This window comes from Argiope bruennichi, chromosome 11 (assembly GCF_947563725.1).
Source record: "Argiope bruennichi chromosome 11, qqArgBrue1.1, whole genome shotgun sequence".
NCBI classification, from domain to species: Eukaryota; Metazoa; Arthropoda; class Arachnida; order Araneae; family Araneidae; genus Argiope; species Argiope bruennichi.
Genome location: NC_079161.1, coordinates 93,274,382 through 93,295,111, shown reverse-complemented (window position 1 = coordinate 93,295,111; position 20,730 = coordinate 93,274,382). Strand labels below are relative to the sequence as shown.

At 30.8% G+C, this 20,730-nt stretch overlaps 2 protein-coding genes across 3 annotated transcripts in view; both read right to left on the bottom strand.

Moving 5' to 3' along the window:
• The window catches only part of LOC129956878 (uncharacterized), a 50,681-nt gene extending 33,699 nt beyond the window's left edge, over positions 1-16,982 (bottom strand). The window contains exon 1 of the mRNA XM_056068857.1: positions 16,103-16,982. The gene's annotated coding sequence lies outside the window, so the exon portion shown is untranslated. The remainder of the gene's footprint in view (positions 1-16,102) is intronic.
• The window catches only part of LOC129956883 (uncharacterized), a 49,884-nt gene continuing 31,001 nt past the window's right edge, over positions 1,848-20,730 (bottom strand). For both annotated transcript variants that reach the window (XM_056068895.1, XM_056068892.1), the window contains exon 3: positions 1,848-4,112. In XM_056068895.1, coding sequence (XP_055924870.1) covers positions 2,487-3,848 — 1,362 coding nt within the window. In that variant the 5' untranslated portion in view covers positions 3,849-4,112 and the 3' untranslated portion in view covers positions 1,848-2,486. The remainder of the gene's footprint in view (positions 4,113-20,730) is intronic.

The window sequence follows — 20,730 nt, the reverse complement described above, 5'->3', positions numbered from 1 at the left end:
TGGCGTGTTATCCTTGGCGAATTAATTCGCGATTCATCCCTGGCATGCCGTTAATAGTATCAGAAAAACGAATTTATACTTTAGACACATTTTCTAAATCAATTCAAACAAAAATTTAACACAAAATTACATGCCAAATTTCATGCATTTAAGATACTACGTTTTTGAACTATCGCATTTACATGTTGCTGACAATACAGACCGACAGACAATCAACCATTGGTTGGATTTGGCTCAAAAATTGATACGTGTCTTCAGTATAGATGTTAAATCTGTGTACCGTCTTATCTGTCTAGCGTTTTTCGCTCTGTAGTTATCTTATTAACTTCTATTCGAACATCCGGACTTCCTCTGGTTATATTTTATTCAAAATTTGATAGACATCAGTAAATTTAGTAGAAAGACCGTGTACCGAACTTCCACCGTATCGCTTAAATCGTTTTTGAGTTATCTTTGTCACAGATGAACAGACATTACCCAAAAATGTGTTTTCTGAAGTCAAGGAGCTCTAAAAATGAGGAGATTCATTAGTCTCCAGCTCAAATTTTTTTACGACTACTGTACTTTATACTATGTATACGATTAAGTAAAAATTTACAAGATTTGTATACTTTAACACACTAAAATACATCAAATATCAAACATGCAGAAACAAATTTTATGAAATCATTTCATTGTTTTTGAATACATATCGACTTTGCAAACAACAAATAAACTTTTCAACAAAACTCTCTTTAATGGGACAAATTCAAATTACATTCTATAATAAAACTTAAGTATTTTAATAATAAAATTTTAATTTGTTCATGGAAAGGATTTTAAAAATTATCTTTCAAAGAACAAAGTATCACAAATCAGCATTAAAATTCCACTGTTTCTTTCTGTTTTGTGCTACCACACAGCAAAGAACCAATCAACAGTAATATATATATATATAATTCATGCACATTTCATAAAATTAAAGGCGCCCGGACTCAAAAATCTTCAAGTTTTATTCATTTTTTCTTATTAAAAATAATCCGTTTCTTTCTGCTCAAAATGATGTTTGAATCATGTTTCTATGTTAGAGACAAAATTATATTTGGTGGTTTTTTTTCAAAACCTAAGACTCTGAAATTGTTGACACGTTCTCCATATACTAGTAGACCATGAAAAGAAAAGGGACGGAGCTAAGAAGCACAGGCGCCTGAGTGATGCAGCCATACTAAAATTACCAGATATTATTGCAATTCTGTAGTTAGAAACACAGACAATGTCAAAATTACGAAGACGGATATTTATGCGATTCTGCAACACTGGAGCTCCACAGACTCTAAAACAAAACATATATGCCATGCTGGGCCTCAATCTGGGAGCTTCTGTAATTGAGCCCTGGAGCTACAACAAAAACCCACCACTCATAAGAGAGTCATTAAAACTCCTCTTCGAGATGATGTCACCAAAATGATGCCTATTTTTCAAATGCTAGCTTCAAATAACCTGCGGAAAGGTGTTCAAAGTTAAAACGCATTTTCCCCCATAATGCATTTTTTCAAGATTTCTTGTAATCAGATTGTTGTAAGTCAAGAACCGTTAAAGATTAAGTGATGAAATTCGGAACATATCTTTTTTTAAACATTTTACATTAATTCTGATTCAGCAAATTTTAAAAAAAATGTGTACTTTAAAAAATATGACATAAAAAAATTAAAATTTTCCATTTTTTTTTTTTTTTTTTTATAGAATTAACATTTTTTTTTTACCAATTGCTGAATCGAATTTAAAGCTCATATATTTGTGTTAATTTTTAAAACACTTTTGAAAAATGACCAGGAATATTTTGAGTTGTTGCAATTTAAAATCATCCTAATATTTCTTTAAAAAAATAAATTAAAAATAATTGCTAAAAATTTTTATGCCGTAATTTTGCTGATTTGTTAAATGAAAATTGTAAGTCAATTAATTCCATCAATCTAGATAATTTGTGGTGCAAAACAATTTTTTAATGATACAATTCTTTTCTTTTTTTAACGTTAGATTTTTTTTAACAATTGCCATTTTAGAATTCACAATCTTGAAAGAAAAAAAAAAGTTCCCAAAAGAGCAAACTATCACGAAGCATTTTTATAACACTGTGCAGGTTTTTTTTTTTTTTTTTTTTTTTTTTGCGATATCATACAACAAACATACAGTTACAATGTACAAACATACTTTACAAAGAAAATTAATAAACAAGCGGTTTCTCAATCGGAAATTGGAATGTTTATGTTTTCTGATTCGAAATCTTGATAATTTGTGGTAAGAACATAACATAAAATTCCTTGCCAGTTATTATCATATGTTTCCTAAATGTTTTTATTGTTCTTGGCTGGCCTTCCTTCTATTAGTTCTTCATCTGGTTGCTTACTTGCTTGAAAATCCATTGGATTCATCTAATTTACTTTACTGCAAATTGAGAAGTCACGGTTAGAAGTACAGTTATCGAGACCGTATACTTAGAAGTACCGTTAAGGAATATCGATCACCAGCTTAGTGAAATGTGCACCAACGTCCAGCTCAAAAAGTGATGGAGCATAAAAATTTAATGCTACCAAAAATCTCTCTCTGTCTTCTTTGGACAGTCTGGATTCGCGAATAAAAAATTCCACAAAATCCAACTTGCCTTTTCTCATTTGTTCGTAACAATTGTGCAGTGCTTCACCACTCAACACAAGTTCCAATGTTTCCTCAGGGTCCATATTTCTAAACATAAATTTGATCATTTCAGTATCTTTACGTTCAAAAAAATCATCTAAATAATATGTGGAATGTCTGAAAACTTTAGGAGTGATGAGAAAAAGATTCCGAAAAAGTTTTGCAGAATTATATACGTATTTAAATTTTTGGGACAGAAAAAAATGCAGCTGGTCATAATCGTCTTCACCAAAGTAGGGCAATGCAAGCTGCGAAACTTCGGAAAAAGCATCTAGCCGTGGCCAATCCAGAAAGCTTCTAAGGATCGCATAGGATGAATTTTCGAGAACGTTCTGAAACTGTTCCGTATTCATCTCTGACAACAAATAACAGAAAACGTCATTGAATGGTTGAAAGCTGGGATTCACGCATCCTGCTACAGATTTGGCCGTTCTCACCAATGATGCATCTTTTTCCTCGCAAGTTAACTTTTCAAAGAAATATCGAGTTGCTGTTTCATAACCGCTATTTGCAAAATATTCAAAAGCCTGTTGATAAATAGAAGAGTAGTTTCCTACCCGTCGCGCAAGAAGGTTTTCTAACTTATCTACTCGTCCTTTTAGGATGCAAGTCCAAAAAATAATGATTTCTTCCGTTAGATAACATCTAGGATATCGCCCTTTGTTATAAAAACGCTTTTTACTCAGCGGGGACAATTTCTGCCAAAGGTTTTGAATATCTTCATCAAGGCAATACAGACAAGCTAATTTAAATCGCCGATCGATGTCCAACTTTTCATCGCGGATCATTGCCTCAGCTGTTTTCCGATAATTTACAGTACCTATATGAGTCCATTGCAAGTGTTTTAGATATTCTCGACAGTCAAAACTTGAATGCTCCGATTTTAAAAATTCCCCGTGGTACTTCAGCCATTTATATGTTTCCATAAAAATAGGATTCAGTAGATTAACTAACGGCTCCCTCATCGATTCTGCTAAACAGAGTTCGGCTACAATGCTTTTGAACAGTTCATGTTTTAATTTTAACCTTTCCTCGCCATCTCTATAAACCACAGTAGTGGAAGACATATACTTGACAGGGTCACTAACCAAAAGGACAGCCACTTTTCTTAGAGAAATGTCTTCGAGGGATAGTCTGTAAAGATTTTTGAGTTGGCTATCAATTGGATTTGACATAGCCGGCAATCGAAATATTGGCGCTTTTTTAAACACTGACACTTCAAAGTTGTTCGTTCCCACTAAGACTATCTACGGACTAAATCGTAAGTGAACCTCTAAATGCCGTTAAAAAACTGATTGAAAGATAAAAGAGTCGTTTTTAGATCTTTCAAAAGTAGGAGTCTTTTTCTCGAATGTAGTCTATATAATAGCACATGTTGATATTGAGAGACATTTTTTTTAAGTTCATCGCCTGCATTTGTCTTCAATAATGCTTGGTACCTGTAAAAAAAGAACAAACAAGATTATTGAGAAAGAAAATATAAAAATCAAGGAGAAGTGGTGTCACCAAAACTTTGTCGCACACTCTCTCATAAAGGTATTATCTCTGAGAACGCCTTACATAGCATTGTACAATAACTGCGAAATATTAATTTTTGACGTGATTTTAGCATTTTGATTTTCTTTTGTTCCATCCTTGGCGAGAAATTTAACGGTAAAGTCCTGGCATGCAGTTCATGATTCCCCAAAACTGCATTTGTGTTATAGACACGTTTTTCTCAACAGATTAAAATCAAAATTTGACACAAAACTGCATTTGAAGTTACAAAATCCAGGACCAAAATTGATACATTTAAGTCATAGCGTTTTTCAATAATCGTGTTTACATGTTTCTAGAAGTATCGAAACACGGTCAATTCCTAGTTGGATTTCACTCAGAATTTTATAGGTGTCTACTCTGTAATCGTTAACTCTGAGGATCGAATTGGATTTCACTCAGAATTTTATAGGTGTCTACTCTGTAATCGTTAACTCTGAGGATCGAATTTTATCTAACTCTCTTCGATTGGTAGCAATCGTGTTAACTTATATTCCAACAGCCGGGCAGACGATCTTCCTCTGAATGGATGTTACTCAAAATTTTATAGAAATCTGCAAATTTGGTGAAATGACCGCATACCAAGTTTGAACCGTCTATCGTTTTGAGATATCTTTGTCACAGAAAAACACGCGGCTTTTTTCCAAAAATGCATTTTTTCGAATCAGGGAGGTCTAAAACGTGGAGATTCGTCAAAATCTCGCGTCACGTACATAATTTTGACTCATGAAATACTACTAAGATGAAATTGCAGCTCTCATCCCGTTGTTGCCAATAAATGAAAATAATATTAAATGAATTTACAATATACACATCGAGTACTGGAAGGGGGAAAATAACTAGATGTTTCTCACCTTTGTCAACATGTCTTTTTATTTGTGCACAAATAAATATTTTATTCTTCAAAGATGAATCAGAAATGCTTATTTGAAAGCTAAAATAATTCAAATTATATGTAACCCGGTTTTTGATCATTTCACTATAAAATATTTGATGTAGGCACATTTTTAATTGCATTGCCAATTGGCAACATTAGATATAACGTTTCATTAGGTCCTAAGAACGAAAGGCAGTTCGGATTTTATGTAACAAGATTATTTAACTTAAATCTCAACTTAACTAATTATATTTTATATTTGTTATTCATTTATTGGCTTTTAGAGAGGAATTTGAACGTCGGTATTCCAAATTTAAGTGAACGATATTAATTTTTAAAGTTTCAATTTTTTTTTTTAATTTTTTCGAATCTCCACGTTTTACGATTTCCTGAGTTCGAAAAACACGTTTTTGGAACTCAGGGACAGTATGTCTTTCACAAAGATGTCAAAAACGCTTTTAGCTAGAAGAATGGAATTTGGTATGCGGTCTTTATACCAAATTTAGAGTAAAATCTGTTCCGAGGAAGTGCGTCTGTCCAGCATTTCGAATATACGTTAATATGATAAATAATAATATGGATAAGATACTATATGGATAAGATAAGGTACACAGATTTAACATCTACAATTTAGACACTTAACAAAGTTTGTGCCAACTTGAACAACGGCTTGCCTGTTTGTTGATCTGTACTTTTAGAAACATGTAAACACGATAGCTCAAAGTCACAATGGCTTAAATATATCAAATTCGATATGGAATTTTTGTATAAAAGTACAGTTTTGTGTTAAATTTTCATTTAAATCGATTGCGGAAATTTGCGTCTAAAGCATAAATCTGATTTCTCTATACTTTTAATCGCATGCCAGAGATAAATCGCCGAAAATGGCACGTGAGATTCAATAAAATTGCTAAATGCAAGCCAAAAGCTAATGTTTTGTAACTATTGTACGCTCATGCCATGTAAAGCGTTCATCGGCCCGAAAATTTTATTACGAAATATGCGAGAAATTTTTTGGGAAAACACTTCCGCTTTTTTTTATCTTAGTTAATATAGTTTCAATTACAATGTGAATTTAAAGTCAACATATTATATTATTAGTGAAATGTAGCCCATACTAAAGATCTATTCAAAGAAACTCGCTTAATTGTAATTAAATTAAATCTCAACATTATAGGCAAAAAGCATTGGCTCTGCAAATGACGGGAAGTATTTTATACAACACACACGGCCGGAAATTAAGGGTATACGTTATAATTCGTTTTATTAAAATAAAATAATTAACTATTTTATAAACAAGCCTATGTTTGAGTCAAGAGATATAAATTAAAACTTACATTTTTTTAAAAAGCAGAAAATACTTGTAAATTAAAAATAAAATCGCCATGCTCAATGGATGATATAATACACTGTACAGAAATAACAACTCATTAGTATTTAAAGCACAACCATTTAACTAAAATAGAAAATGAAAACACAGAGCTGATAAAAAAAAAATATACTAGAACTATCAACATTAGACAAAATAACACTTTAAGCAATTTAGAGCACAGACCTATAACCTCATTTTTTTCTGAAATTCATCACAAAAATATCGCAAATTTTATAATTTTATCACAAGTGTTCATCATCATTCTCTTAAAACCTTGTTCCCGAGAACACTAAAGAATAATCGAAACTTCAGGACAAATGAGATAATGAGAACTAGTACATGTACATTCAAAAGTGACGTTGCGGCGTCCCCCAGGTCACTGACAGATTTATTGCAAAATGAAATCTGGAGGGAGGGACTTTACCCAGATACAAAAAAAAAAAAAAAAAAAAAAAAAGTATTTGTTATGTATTGATAGGTTAAACTAACTCGGAGAAAACATCTTCTGACTTAAATCTTTATATGAGCCGTCCTTGCATCATTGCCGTTCATTTAAAATAAGCTTTTCGATTTATGTTTTTAAATATGAATAGCAATTAATTCTCCCCGATTGTTGCAGATATGGCTCTTTTTCAGTCAGGTCATTAGCTGAGATAACTGGCATGTGTTTTTAGTGAAGGAAAGCAATAGTGTAATTAGGATGAGCAAAGCAGGGCAAGACCCCTAGGCGCTGTTGCCATGGTGCACAAAATAAAAGAATCATTTTTTTGCATTTAAAAGAAAAAATTATTTCATTTCGTTGTATTTAAAAAGTTTTTATTTCTATTTTATTGAATTTTTATTTTGAATACTGTTAATTATCATGATAAGCCCTTATTTTCAAGATTTTTAAAATTAACACAGGTTTAACAAAATGAGAGAAGCTTCAAAGCTTTTGGCAACAGGCTTCCCTGATTGGAAATAAGGGATTATAAGTAACTTAAGGTTATTAGCTTATGGTTATTTTATATGTTAAACAGAATAAAATTATAACAAAACTCATATTAAATAAATTCCTTTTTTGCATGAAAAGCAAAGAGTAGATATTTTAATTCTTTCAGATTTATGTGAAAAGAAATAACAAGATAACTGGAGATTGTATAAATAAAAAATATTTTTCAGTATGAGCATCAAATATGTTTAAAAAAAAGATTCGATTTTTAAATAGCTGGAAAATAAAATATATTATCCGAAACTATGTTCCTAAAAATTGAATCATGAATATTAGTAAATATTTTTATAATTGATATAAATAGATGTACACCTCAAGGCAAAATAATGAATAGAAAATACTCAAAATGAAACTAAATTTCCCAGTTTTTCTTATTCAGCGCATCAATAGAAGATAGGAAAAAACCGTGGTGCCAAACTAGAAGTAAATAAGCCAGAAAGATAACCATACTTTGATTCTTTGAAATCTTTTTTAATCCGAAAAGATCAAAACCATTCTGAAAAATTGATCTCTTGGAATTTCTACTTATGCTTTTGAAAGGCGAAAACCAAAAATGATTTTCTTTAAAAATAAAAGGACCTATCATGGAAATTATAAACAACAAAAATACTATACTATGATTGAAGTTGGTATAGATATGATAACAAATAGCAATCAGATATTTTTACTACACATACAAATTCTGAAATTTACTTCTTTAAATTATATAAAGCAGCTCTACTGACACATATGGTAATAGTAACAACAAGTGTTCGTTACGAAAGACGTTTCAGCTTACATATCTCAGAACTTCAGTGACAAACACACACACAAAAAAAACTTCTATGCTTCATTTCTTTTGAGTATAAACTTATTTTAACTCAATCATCAACACTTTCACATTGTTAAAAGTAAGGAGGGGGAATTTATAACATTTCAAAATGTTCCTGGAAGTATTGTACACTTTTTTATAAGTAAAAAATAATTTTTACTAAGTTATAATGAAGTATAATTTTATATGTCATGGTAATGTGTTAAGTTTAATTCATCCTTAAGTTTTCGTGTAACTTCTTAGTTATATATTTTATAAGTGCATTTTAAATTTCCTACGGTGCTAGATATACTATTATATGTAATTAATTGTAAATTTTATTGGAAAATATTTAATGGTGAGCATGAAATAATTGTGCCCATTATTATAGGTACTTACTTAATTACCAAGACTTTTGAATTATTTTATATGTGTTAACAAATTTATTTCAATAATTTAATAGTTTCAGATTTAAGTCAATATATTATATTTTATTCAAGAGTGTGTGTATAAAACTTTTTTAAATATTTTTCATATATATATATTCATTTTTGATGGCTTAAGAGATCTGAACATATTTTATATGTTCTTAACCCATCATCAAACGCACTGGGTCTTTTGACTCATCCTTTCTCTTTTGTTTAGAAATTCTAGGAATTTATAAAAGTTAATTCTTGTTACTTCGTAACCTTCATGGGGGAGCCAGCAGAAGAAGATTAGAACAATAAAAATCGAAAAAACTATATATCTCATTTTTTACAAGAGGGTTTCTCACAAGTTTTCCTACTTAGAGACAGAATGACGACAGCTCAGATTCATCATGCATTCATGAAATCTTAAAGGGTGAATCTGACACAGAACTGAACAAAATGCAGATTCTGAACACACCAGAAAATCTGATGGAATCCTTTTCTGCTCATACAAATTTAACAACTCATTATATAAAATGAATTCCTGTATAATATGAATAAATTATCTTAAAATGTATGTTAATAATTGATTTTATTCTGATTGAGAAATAATAAAAGTATTTTTTGAGTATGTTTATAGAAATGAAAGACAAAAGATATGAATTTTCAAAGTGGTATGTTTAACCTTCTTTTTCTAAAAAAATTACAAATATAAACTATTTGTAAAATGCTGATTTTCTTATATTTCCGATATTTTTATACAGGAAAAAAAGTACTTATATTAAAAATAATAAGTTTTATATGAATGGAATGAGGAAAATGAAAATGATTACAACAGCGTATGGCAAAAAGTGGCTAAGTTCAATTTTGGGTTTTCTCATTAAAAGTTGTATTGATATCTTAGATAAGAACATATTTCTTTAGAAAAACATTTATATATTCTGATCAAGTTTTATTTTAATACAAATAACCAATAAGATAATCAGCAAGTGCTTGAAAATTTGGGGTCAAAATGACCACGTGCATGTGCTAATGTTCAAAAAGTAGGTGTTTCTGCTAAAGGGTTAAAGTATGATATAAATAGAAATAATTTGTATTTGTATTTCATCAATGCATTAAAAGTTACATACTAACAACTATTTGATATTTTTTATGAAACCTGATTCGAGTTATTAAAACAGGAATGAAAAAAATCCTTGTGCACATTTAACATCAAACAACAAACATTTTTTGAAATATTCTTATGATACGTTTTATGATCAAGGAACGTCCATATATAACGACCATTGCAAAGCCATGTGTAATGCTTAAATAGTATTAATTCCAAAATACTTTATATATTATTGTACAAGTTTAACTCAACTCTCAATCTTTGCATCTTCTGGTCTTGAAAAAAATCAGAACAAGCATAAAAGCCGCAATACTAAAGTGAAAAAGAAAAAAAGGGCGTATTTCATTATTTGCTCTAGACCTTTTATATAGGTAAACCATTGAGGACAAGTCTACAAACCTGCTCATTCTGCCTCAAGCATATTTAATTTAATAACATTAATAAATGTTGAATTATAGTAATTTTTTTAAAATTTCAATTTGTAAAAGGTTATCTATAAAAATGTTCATTTCACACCGATTGCAGTACCCAGTAAAATATTGGATTGGATTGGATTGGATCCTTGGATTTTTGTGGTGCAACCCAGTAAAATATAAATTTAACTGATGACAACTAAGCCCAGAAAATGCAATTATAGAGAGCAAATTTGAAGAATGAATTTTAATTACTTACTTTTAAAAATACATATTATGGTTCCAATTTTGCTATGTGATTGCTGCAGGTTTTCACAAGAAAAAGTTTGACAAAAAAAAAAAAAGACTCAATGTATGGGCTAAGTTGGGGAGACTTGATAAATGATAGTTTTTTTGGAGGGCAAACTCCTCATGCCTTAGAGCTATGAAAATGGACCCAAATATACTTGGAATGTGGAAAAGTAAATTTCAAAGTTTTTTTTCTTTTTTATTTGAAAATGCATTCTGGCTTTGACCTTTCATAACTTCCAAAATACTACATTTAAAAAAAGATTCTTACACTACTAAAAAAATTCAAACAATTATCTTTTCTATATCAAAAATTTCATTGCTGTACATTTCCTAATTCATTTTTTAAAATATTTCAAATAGTATTTTATAAATATACTTTTAATTTTTCTAATAAAATTCAAATAATTTCGACAATTACAAAAATATATTCCATGCTAGCCAGAGTTTAAAGATGGGGTCTTTCTCTGCATATTCGGATTTTTTTTTCATTACATTATTTTATTAGGATTATTTTCCTTGTAACTTTTGAAAAATTAAACATATAATTTAATTTCAAAAGTAAGCAACAATGAAATTTTTTATAGTTTTTAAAAAATATTATTAGAGTTTTTTTTTTCCCTTTTGTAATACATTTGACAGTATAAAAATACATGATCACTCTTTAAACTCGGAGGTCAGCATTTGTTTTAGTTACCATATTGAGTCAGTAAAATAAAATTCTTTACAGATTAGAAAGATTATTAAACACATTCAATATCACAAAAAAATATTTATTTTAAATAAATTCATTGATTATCCTTTATATATCAGATATATGTTTTGATTCAGCAGCTATTTACTAGTTTATTTGAAGTTTAATACTTTCCTACTTCAGTCTGAATTCAAATTTGAGATAGGATGAAGAAAAAAGTGTAACACTATAAAAGGAACAGAAATAAGACTTCAAAAATAGCACATGCCCCAAGCCTATTAAAATGTGATAATTCTTTGCTGAGATTGGATCATAAAAATCATGCAACAAATAAAGAAATTAGATGAAATTTTCTGCAAGAATTATTCACAGGAAGACAGTATAATAGTAGAAAAAAATACGAGTATAAGAAAATAAATATTCATAGCATTATATAAGAGCATATCATCATAAGTCATTCTTTTGCAGTGAATTATATTGCACTCACATGCTGAATTCAAAGTCATGAAGAAAGTAAATATTACAATAAAAAAATCAAAGAATAAATAGGAAGTATTGAGTAGGTAAAATTTGACGTTTCTATATGAGAATAAATACGAAATATAAAAATGAAATAAAAAAATATGAAACTCTTATTATATAAGATAAAAGTAGAAAAAAAAAATTCAGCTATAATTTTATAATTGTATTCATGTGTATTGTATTATTTTATTTTATATTACTATAATAACATTGGATATCAATCTAATAATACTGGGAACAAGGCGAGGATGTATACATTAAACTAGACACAAAATTTATGGCCTACGCATATTAATGTGCAAAGTATAGGTTCAAAGAAAGCCTTGAACCAGTCAATGCAAAACTAAAATATGTATATAGTACAAATAGTAGCCCAATGTTGGCATCAAACTTTAATGTAGTGATGCTGTAGCCAAATTAACAAAACAAAAACAATAAATAATATATCTGTATTATTATTATTTCCATCAAGTAACTTATAGTGAACCTGTCTGTCAAGATATAAAAAGCAAAACTTTATCAAATCTTGAAACATATATTTTTTCCATATAGTAATATCAAATACAAAATCAACTTCTTTTATAAAAAAAATTAGCTCCAAAATAGTACTATAAAATGACCAATATGCAAAATAAATAAATAAAAAAATAAATAAATTCTGTTTATACTTATACCAATTTCATTTTGGTTTCAAGTTCTTTAAAAGGACCAATTTTAATTTCAAACAAAAAAATTAAAACTTATTAATCAGCCCATAAGCAGAGCAGATGTTTTACAAATCAATTCTGCAAATACACAGCACTCAAGACAATCATTCAAAGGCTAATGCTCCCAAATCAGGAATCAACTATAAATTTGTTTGAAAATCCTTTATAGAGATTTCATAAAACAATTATTTATGACTGAAAGTTTTACTTTTTTTAACATAGAAATCACATTTCAGACATAAAAAGAGTAATACAAAAAACATAAAAATTGCTTTTATTTCTTTATCTATTTAGTTCAAACTGACCAAAACCAAAACATAAAAGTAATTATACAAAATTGAGAAATCCTCTAAATTTTTAAGAATCTATAGATAAAAAATAGTAGAAAAAACTTGAAATTCTTCTGTACAAAAGAAAAAAGTGTGCTAAATACAACCAAACCTGATATATGTATAATTTTCATACAGGTGAAGAAGATCAATAGAATGAAATGCGCAGCACCTATCTCCACAAAAACACAATAAGGAATAGAAGTTATTTGCAAATGCTCTAAACGCTAGTATCAAATTATAAATTGGATTGCTGGATCAAATTACAAATAGCAACAAAGGACTAAAAGTAAATATTTATGCATTACTGCAAAAGAATGATTATTTAAATTCACCATTCAAAGACAATGCATAGAATGTAGAGTAAAATAACTATAATAATAATATGAAAAAAAATGTTGCAATCACAAAGTCTTTTATGCTGCCCTCCACATAACTTTTCTCATTTTTTTATGTAACTTTTGATCAAAATTGAATTAAACTTTTATATCTAACATCATAAACTCAGCTAAATATGGCCAAAGTTTCTGATTTGGAATGTTATTAAAATGATATATATAAAAATTTTTTCTTCATATATTATTGATTGATACCTTTAAACTAAAGCATCTGAAAGCAAAAAATCAAAATAAATAAATAAAAACAAACTTAAATGTGTATTTAGCCTATAAAATATTAAGAACATATTTATATTTTTGTCTCAATAAATTCATTACAAATTCAAACAGAAACTTTTTCATACCATAAAAATATTTTAAAAAAAAAAAAAGAATTCAAAAATGCACTATGCATATTTGATTTAACAATTGTCTACTAATATAAATAAATTTAAAACTTTCTTTCATCTGACAGGAATAAAATTAACAAGTTTTATTCAAAAAAATTAAAATGATAAGGAAGCTAATTATTTAAGTATTGATATCAAATAATTATGCAATAAAATTTCTGATTAATAAACACAATTTTACCATGCCCATTGTTCTTAAAACAAATATAATTATATCTATGTCATTAAAATACTGAAAATTGTTTAATTGTTTTCAGTTTAGTTTAAAGAAATCAAGGAATTTGCACAATTAACAGCAACAAATCATAGACAATCACATCAATTAAATTAAATTTCAAAAAATCCCCCAAACTGAAATTGATATTAGTAATAAATATAAATATTTGTAACAAAAATATAATTTAATTTATATAATTTAATTTAAAATTATGATAATTTTAAAATGCTTAATTTAATATAGAAGATGGGAAAGACTTTTCTGCTTTAAAGGATATAAAACTGAGATGCAAAATTAGAGAAACTTCACAAATAAAGAACAGCTGCTTCACTTTCTCATTGGAATTTTGAAACGTGGACATGCAAGATGCTTTTCTAACAACATTTTAAATTCTTTTATTATTTTTATTTTAAATATTAATAGTTAAATATTCAAAGCAGGTTCTGATAATATCACTAAATTAACATCTGGAAATTTTCTATCAGGATTCAATGTTATATCTGAATATGAAAAAGAAAAAGGAATGGGTGAAAAACAAACTTACATACTATTAGCAAGCTGAGAAAAATTCCTTCCAATCACATCTTACTTCAATTACTTTCATACACATTTTTTTATTTCATTTTTGCTAGAAAACAAAGAAGATATATTCAGTGTAAACTAGTAAAGCCAATATGTTCAAAGTAAATTGCATTTTAATCATATCAGTTAATTTATTACTGAAAATCTTTGGTAAATTTAATCACATCACATATATTAAAACAATTTATATTACATTAAAACAATTTATATTATTTTTTTTTACATAAAAACACTTCTATACATTGGGAATTTTCCAGAAATCAAATGTGCAGTATATCAAATGTAATTTTTCTAATAAAATTTATATACACATAATGCAGTCAATAATTCACATCTAATAAAGTAGATGATGTAGAAATGCAAAGTTTAGTAGAAATGTGCTTCCCCAATTCTTACGAAATCAGAAATTCTTGAAAAACTGAATAGTTGCTAAAAAAAGAATTATTATTTTCTAGTAAGTCATATATCACTCTTAGTTCTTGTTTCACTAAACCATCTTCTATTTGAAGTGAGATTTTTTTTTAAAAAAATCCAGTTAATCTTTAGAATTTTATAGAAAAGAAGCCCTGTAAATAAAAACAAATGATGAAATAGTTGAACTTAATTAATAATGTTAGAAGAAAATTGAAATGAATGCTCCAAATCAAATAAAAAATTAGTTTCTTACTTTTTTTGTTACAAAATATTTTTAACTCACTGTAAGTAAATCAATACCTATATGAACAATTATTGAAATAAGCTACTTGGGTAACCTCTTTTTTTAATCCTAAGGAAAAAAATGCACATTGTTATTAATCGGAAAATGCTGAAAAATCATCAGTATGTAATTTTGAAAATCAAAATTTAATGTACTCAATTTTTACCTAGAACCAAATACATCATTTTTTTCCTCTTATTTTTCAAAAAGTTAAAGAAAAATGCTGCAACAAAGCTAGATAAAGGATTATGTTTTAGTTAACTAAGCCAGTAAGCAATATACTGGATTATCAAATAAACAAATGACAGTGAACATTTCAATTTACTTTCTTTCATTTGAATCACAAGGGCACTGTATTCAAATAGAATCAAATTAAAATACTGTATCATTTAAAAATAAAAAAAATCATTCAAGGGATTTTTTTCCCTACATTTCTAAATTCATTGCAGATTGATGTGACTGGTCCTTTCGTTAGTTGGCTATAAATTCACAAATCAATAATCTTGGCAAAATTTAAATTATATTATTTTTAAATTTTTTTAACTATGTTTAGTTCAATTTTAACTGTAATGTTAAAACTTAATTTTGTTACAAGCTTTTTTAAAATTTTTCATTTTAATAAAAAATATTCAGTAACCATCCTCGGTACATATAAAATAACAGTGAAGGATTGGCGATAATTTCGTTGGCGAAAATACCACTTTCTTTCTGTACACTTTCTCTTAATAGCATAAACAAATACTTAATTTCTTCTTGAAAGTAAGAAGCTCACTCATCGGTTGACTCTTCCACATTAAACTGATAATACCCCATTTTGTTGAAAGTAACCAGAAATTAAAACTTTTGCTGTTTCCAATTATTAATATATTTCAAATGTTTTAAACACTGCGAAATATTTTAGAATTTTTCATTTCTAAAATCAAACTGTTACGGAAAAGCTGGGGAAACGAAAACAAAATTAATCCTAATTGTTTAACAACAAAACTAATAACAAATTGTCCATGAATATACATCAATATATAAAAAATCTACAAAAAGAATTTACTAAACCAGTAAACATCATAAAAAAAATTATAATCTTAAAATATTTTCCATATTGGGGATACCTCCGATTCTGTAAATGGTCGACAACTTTGTTTGTTTGTTTGCTTGAGGGGTTAAGGGATTTTTAGCAACAAAGGCTGTCATCACAGCGTTCAACAATATCTCCAGTTATAAACGTCAAAGAATTTCAAGTGTTGAAGGAAAAGATGGAGGCCGTTTATCTGCAAATGCTTTGCTCATGAGTTGTTTAAAATTACTGGTTGAAAGAGAGTTGAGTCCCAACTTCGACCAGAGCCTACGTCTGGTGCATGCGTATTTTCGGCAATGCAGTAAGATATGATAGAAATCATTCAAAGAGTGGCAAGTTACGCAATTTGGTTGATTCGACAGGTTAAAAAAATGTAGAAGGCCAGGTGTAATGAGTGTTTTGGTAGAAATTCTAGCGCAAATGATGTCTTCTCTTCTATTTCTTGTCCATTTAGCAATATTTTTTATGTCTGGAATTTCTCCGAGAATTTCATAATATTTGCTCTGCCTATAGCTGCCTGTTGTTTTCCTTTTTGAGATTTGTTTGATGCGTGAGGTGATGTCTTCCAATGCGATCCATTCAATGCCTGATCTGCTTTCTGTTACTGATTTTGCGATCAAGTCCGCTTTTTCACACCATAATATTGACAAATGCAATGGGATTCATAGAAAAGTAATATGTTGATTAATCTGAGATTTTTCCACAATTTTATGAATGATGGATCGGGATTTATAGGAAATTGCTACGGATTTCTCTTTTGTAGTCGTCTTCTTTTGATAGCGATATGGTGTGGAGAACGCACAATCAGCAAGCCTCAGTAGAAAACAACGACGAACACAAAGAAGACGAATACACAGACGAGAAATATTTACAGCTGAGACGAACACAGGACAGCGCACAGCACCACACTAGGCGTAGACTTCCCAACAATGTGATGATGATGATGCGTTAGGCGACTTCCGCGCTTTCGAAGATGACATCATGCACTAATTTGGCGGCGACTAAAGATCCATCCGAACCTTCTCAATGTTTTTGATTTGGACTTCTTCGTCGTTTCGGATTGTACATCCAGACTTGATTTCTCTTCTTAAAATGCAAGGTGCCCCATGGAGCCAACAATCGCGTCGTAGCTGAGCTTTCCGGAACGAATTCTAGCCTGGCTGGTCCGTTGGTCGTAAACTTCTTCCATCGAACCAACCGAATATCAGGATGGTCTAACAGTACTTTCCGGAGTCCACTTGAAAGCCAGGGATTCGCCTTCGTCTGCATAGCTTTCATGGGAATGTTTCCGCCTACTCCTGGCTCATTCTCGGCACTCGAGAATTTTCCTTAGCTCTTTATACAGGATTTTCTAAAGAGCTCATTTGCCTTTGCTTTAAAGGTTTCTCTGCGACGACGTAATTTGTCCGGAAACATAGGAGATTCCTCGGTTCCTACTTGTATCCAAGTCCACAGCGTAGCCAAATTCTTGAAGGAAATTGAGGCCGAGACAGCAGGGATCAGCGATTAAAGCCACGTAGTCTTCATCCGTATCATTATGCCAGGAAATATCAAGAGGCTTGCAGAGAGGTTGTCCCTTTACCCTCTGGGACGAATCCAATCCAAACGGGGTCGCATTAACTCCCGCATCCATGGCATTAAGCACGGGTAGCCATTAACAGACCCGTTCAAAGAGACTTCATCTTCTCCATCCCCAAATGTTTGCTCCTTCGATTCTAATTCAAGGTACTCATTCGGAGAAGACTCTTTCAGCTCTGCAATTATTTGACAGTCTCCCTGCTCGTGCATCTCCTTATTGAACTTTGGTTCATCTTCCGGATGGCTAAGTTCCTCCTCAGTGACACCGGTCTCCATTCGGTCTTCGGTCTCTTCTTCTTCCACTTGGCTCTCACCGTTTCTTTCAGTTTCATTTGTGATATCTTGGACATCTTCGATTTTGCTACCTTTATCTTCTAAAAATTCTTTCTTTAATTCATTCTTAAATTTCTTCATATCCGGCTTTCAATTATTCATTAAAGGCTTCCATTTCTTGCAAAAGTTTATCTTGTCCGACTTTCATTTCTTCCTTAAAGGCTTTCATTTCTTCTTCCATTGCTCTAGTATCTCGTCAGCATCGTACACTGTTAACCACTACCCCACTTCTGACACCAAATGTTACGGATTTTCCTTGTGGCATCGGGTTCTTTCTAGATAGTGAGTGTATGGTGAAGAGAACGCACAATCAGCAGGCCTCAGTAGAAAGCAACGACGTTTATTTACATGAAGAGACGAACACAAAGAAGACGAATACACATGCGACAAATATTTACGGCTGAGACGAACACATGGCAGTACACAGCAGTACACTACAGACGACAATAGTCCACAGGTAGTAATCGTCCACAGCACACGGCTAGACAGAATCCAGCAGGAGAGGTGATCCTAAAAGCTTCGCTCTACCGTCTCTCCAACGGCTGAAATTCTCGCTTTAGCTGCCGACTTACTACTTCTCACAACTGGCTATGACGCTGCTTCCACGGTATATAACAAGACTCAGCACACAGCAATTCTGCAATAGCTTCACAAAACGCTGGCAATCCGCCGTTGCTTCGCTATCCTCTCTAAGACTTGTTACTTGTCGGCGACTCCGACTACACAACACACACGACTTCCAATTACCAGCCTTTTATAATTCGCAGGAGGCGGAAATAGAATCTTCTATACCAATCATGGCGTATAACGGTTCCAAGTGGATGAATCATGAAAATTCTCGAACTTTCCAGTGTTATCCATTTCGTCGCCAAATTCATCGCCAAGTAGCCAAATGGTCACCAATCACTGAGGTCACGGACGCGGCACCCGCTCACCACACACAGGACAGATCGTACAGCGGTCTTTCTAACGATAACTCTATTCGTGATGGGAAGCAAAATTACATGTTTGTAACAATATAATTTCTGAAATGTTTGATGAAACTGAGTTTAGGTTAAGATTTGTATCTTCAAAAATTTTTTCAGTTTAAAATAGAATAGATTGCCATTTAATTTCTGTGAGGAACCCTTGTTGTGTAAAACAAAGGAAATTATGGGGAAATATTCGTTGTCAAAAGATGATTCAGCAACAAAACAATCTGAGCTACAGGAGAGTGATTTCGAACAAAGGGTAAGATCCTGAAGTGATTGGTTACCTGCAGGAGTAATGTTAGTCGGGTTCGAACTATTTAAAATGACAAAATTTGAATCCGTTAACCAATCGACAAAATTGTTGCTGAGTCTGGAAGAAGTGGTTGAGCCTCAAAAATGGTGATGTAAATTAAAGTCACCAAAGATGAACGTTGGTTCAGAAAGCGAGTTAAAAAAGCTTCCGAAAATTTCAATGTCAAAACCTGTAGGAGCGTAAATGTTAACTATACAAAAATTTAGAGAAGCTGTAATGATTTTAACGGTGAGGATTTCCACGTCCGAATTTTCAGGTACCTTGGAAGGGATTATGAATGCCGACAAATGTTCAGGGATTCCAATTAAAAGGCCCCCTCCCAGTCTGTCTTCCCTGTGAGATCCAAAAAAACCTTTTTTTATAGAGACGAAAATCTTCTTCAGCATAAAGAAATTTTCTTGAAAAATCCCGAAATCTAAAATTGAGAAGAGGGGGGTGGGGGATACCAAGCCAGATTTTTTTATTCCTTATACTACGGCGCTTCCACTGAAAAGAACGCATCCTAATAGATTTAACCAACAAAAAAGGAAAAAACAATATGCAAACTCTGCAAGAGGTCAACAAAACACCGGGGTGACACACACACTAACACACAAAAGAAAAACCCAAGCATTTGGAAAAGAAAAAACTGAAGCAGAGCTTTGCAAAAAATAAAACAAATAACAAGCAGTAAAGCGGAAAAGGAACACAAAACAGCAAAAAGAAAACATAACGCAAAAAAAAAAAAAAAAAATATTAATCCGAAAATTTAGCAGGGACTCCAGCATCCTATTGCATGGGTTGACTAGAAGAACTAGCGAAGTTCTTCGAAGCATTAAGTAAACCTTTTTTCTTCCTGGATTGAGATTTAATTTTTTTACCTTTTTAATTTTTTCCCCTTTGTCGATCACATGAATTAACTGTTGCACCATAGACTCAACCGTCTTTTAAAATATTTCCAATATCTTTGCTCTATCTTTTTGTTGATGCTTTGGATGATGGATTCCATTTTGTCGTTTAAAGATTTTTCAAAGTCTATGGGTTCCGAGTTCGATCTAGTAACAGTCGCATAAGTTGTATTTGATGATGCATTAAATATGCGTCGTGCTTCACTTACGACATTTTAGATCCAAAATTTTTTACGACATTTTAATGGCATGTCCCTTGTACGCCAAAGAAAATTTTTTGTTCTTTGGCGTACAAGGGACATGCTTTAGATGTTGTTGCATGAGAACCTTGACAATCAATGCATTTAATTGGGTTTTTGACAATTTCAGACATATTCTGTTCCACATAATTGGAAAACTTGGTCTTTCGAACATATCCTAGATGAGTGTAGGAAACTGTAACATTTTGAATACTGAACTAGGCCGATCGAAAAAAGGTCGAGTTTTCTGGATTGTAAGCCAAAATTTAACTGAATCTGGAAGGGAAGTACCCAGAATTGTTACGAGAATTGGGGAAGTTTGCTGTGTCGAATTTTGTTTG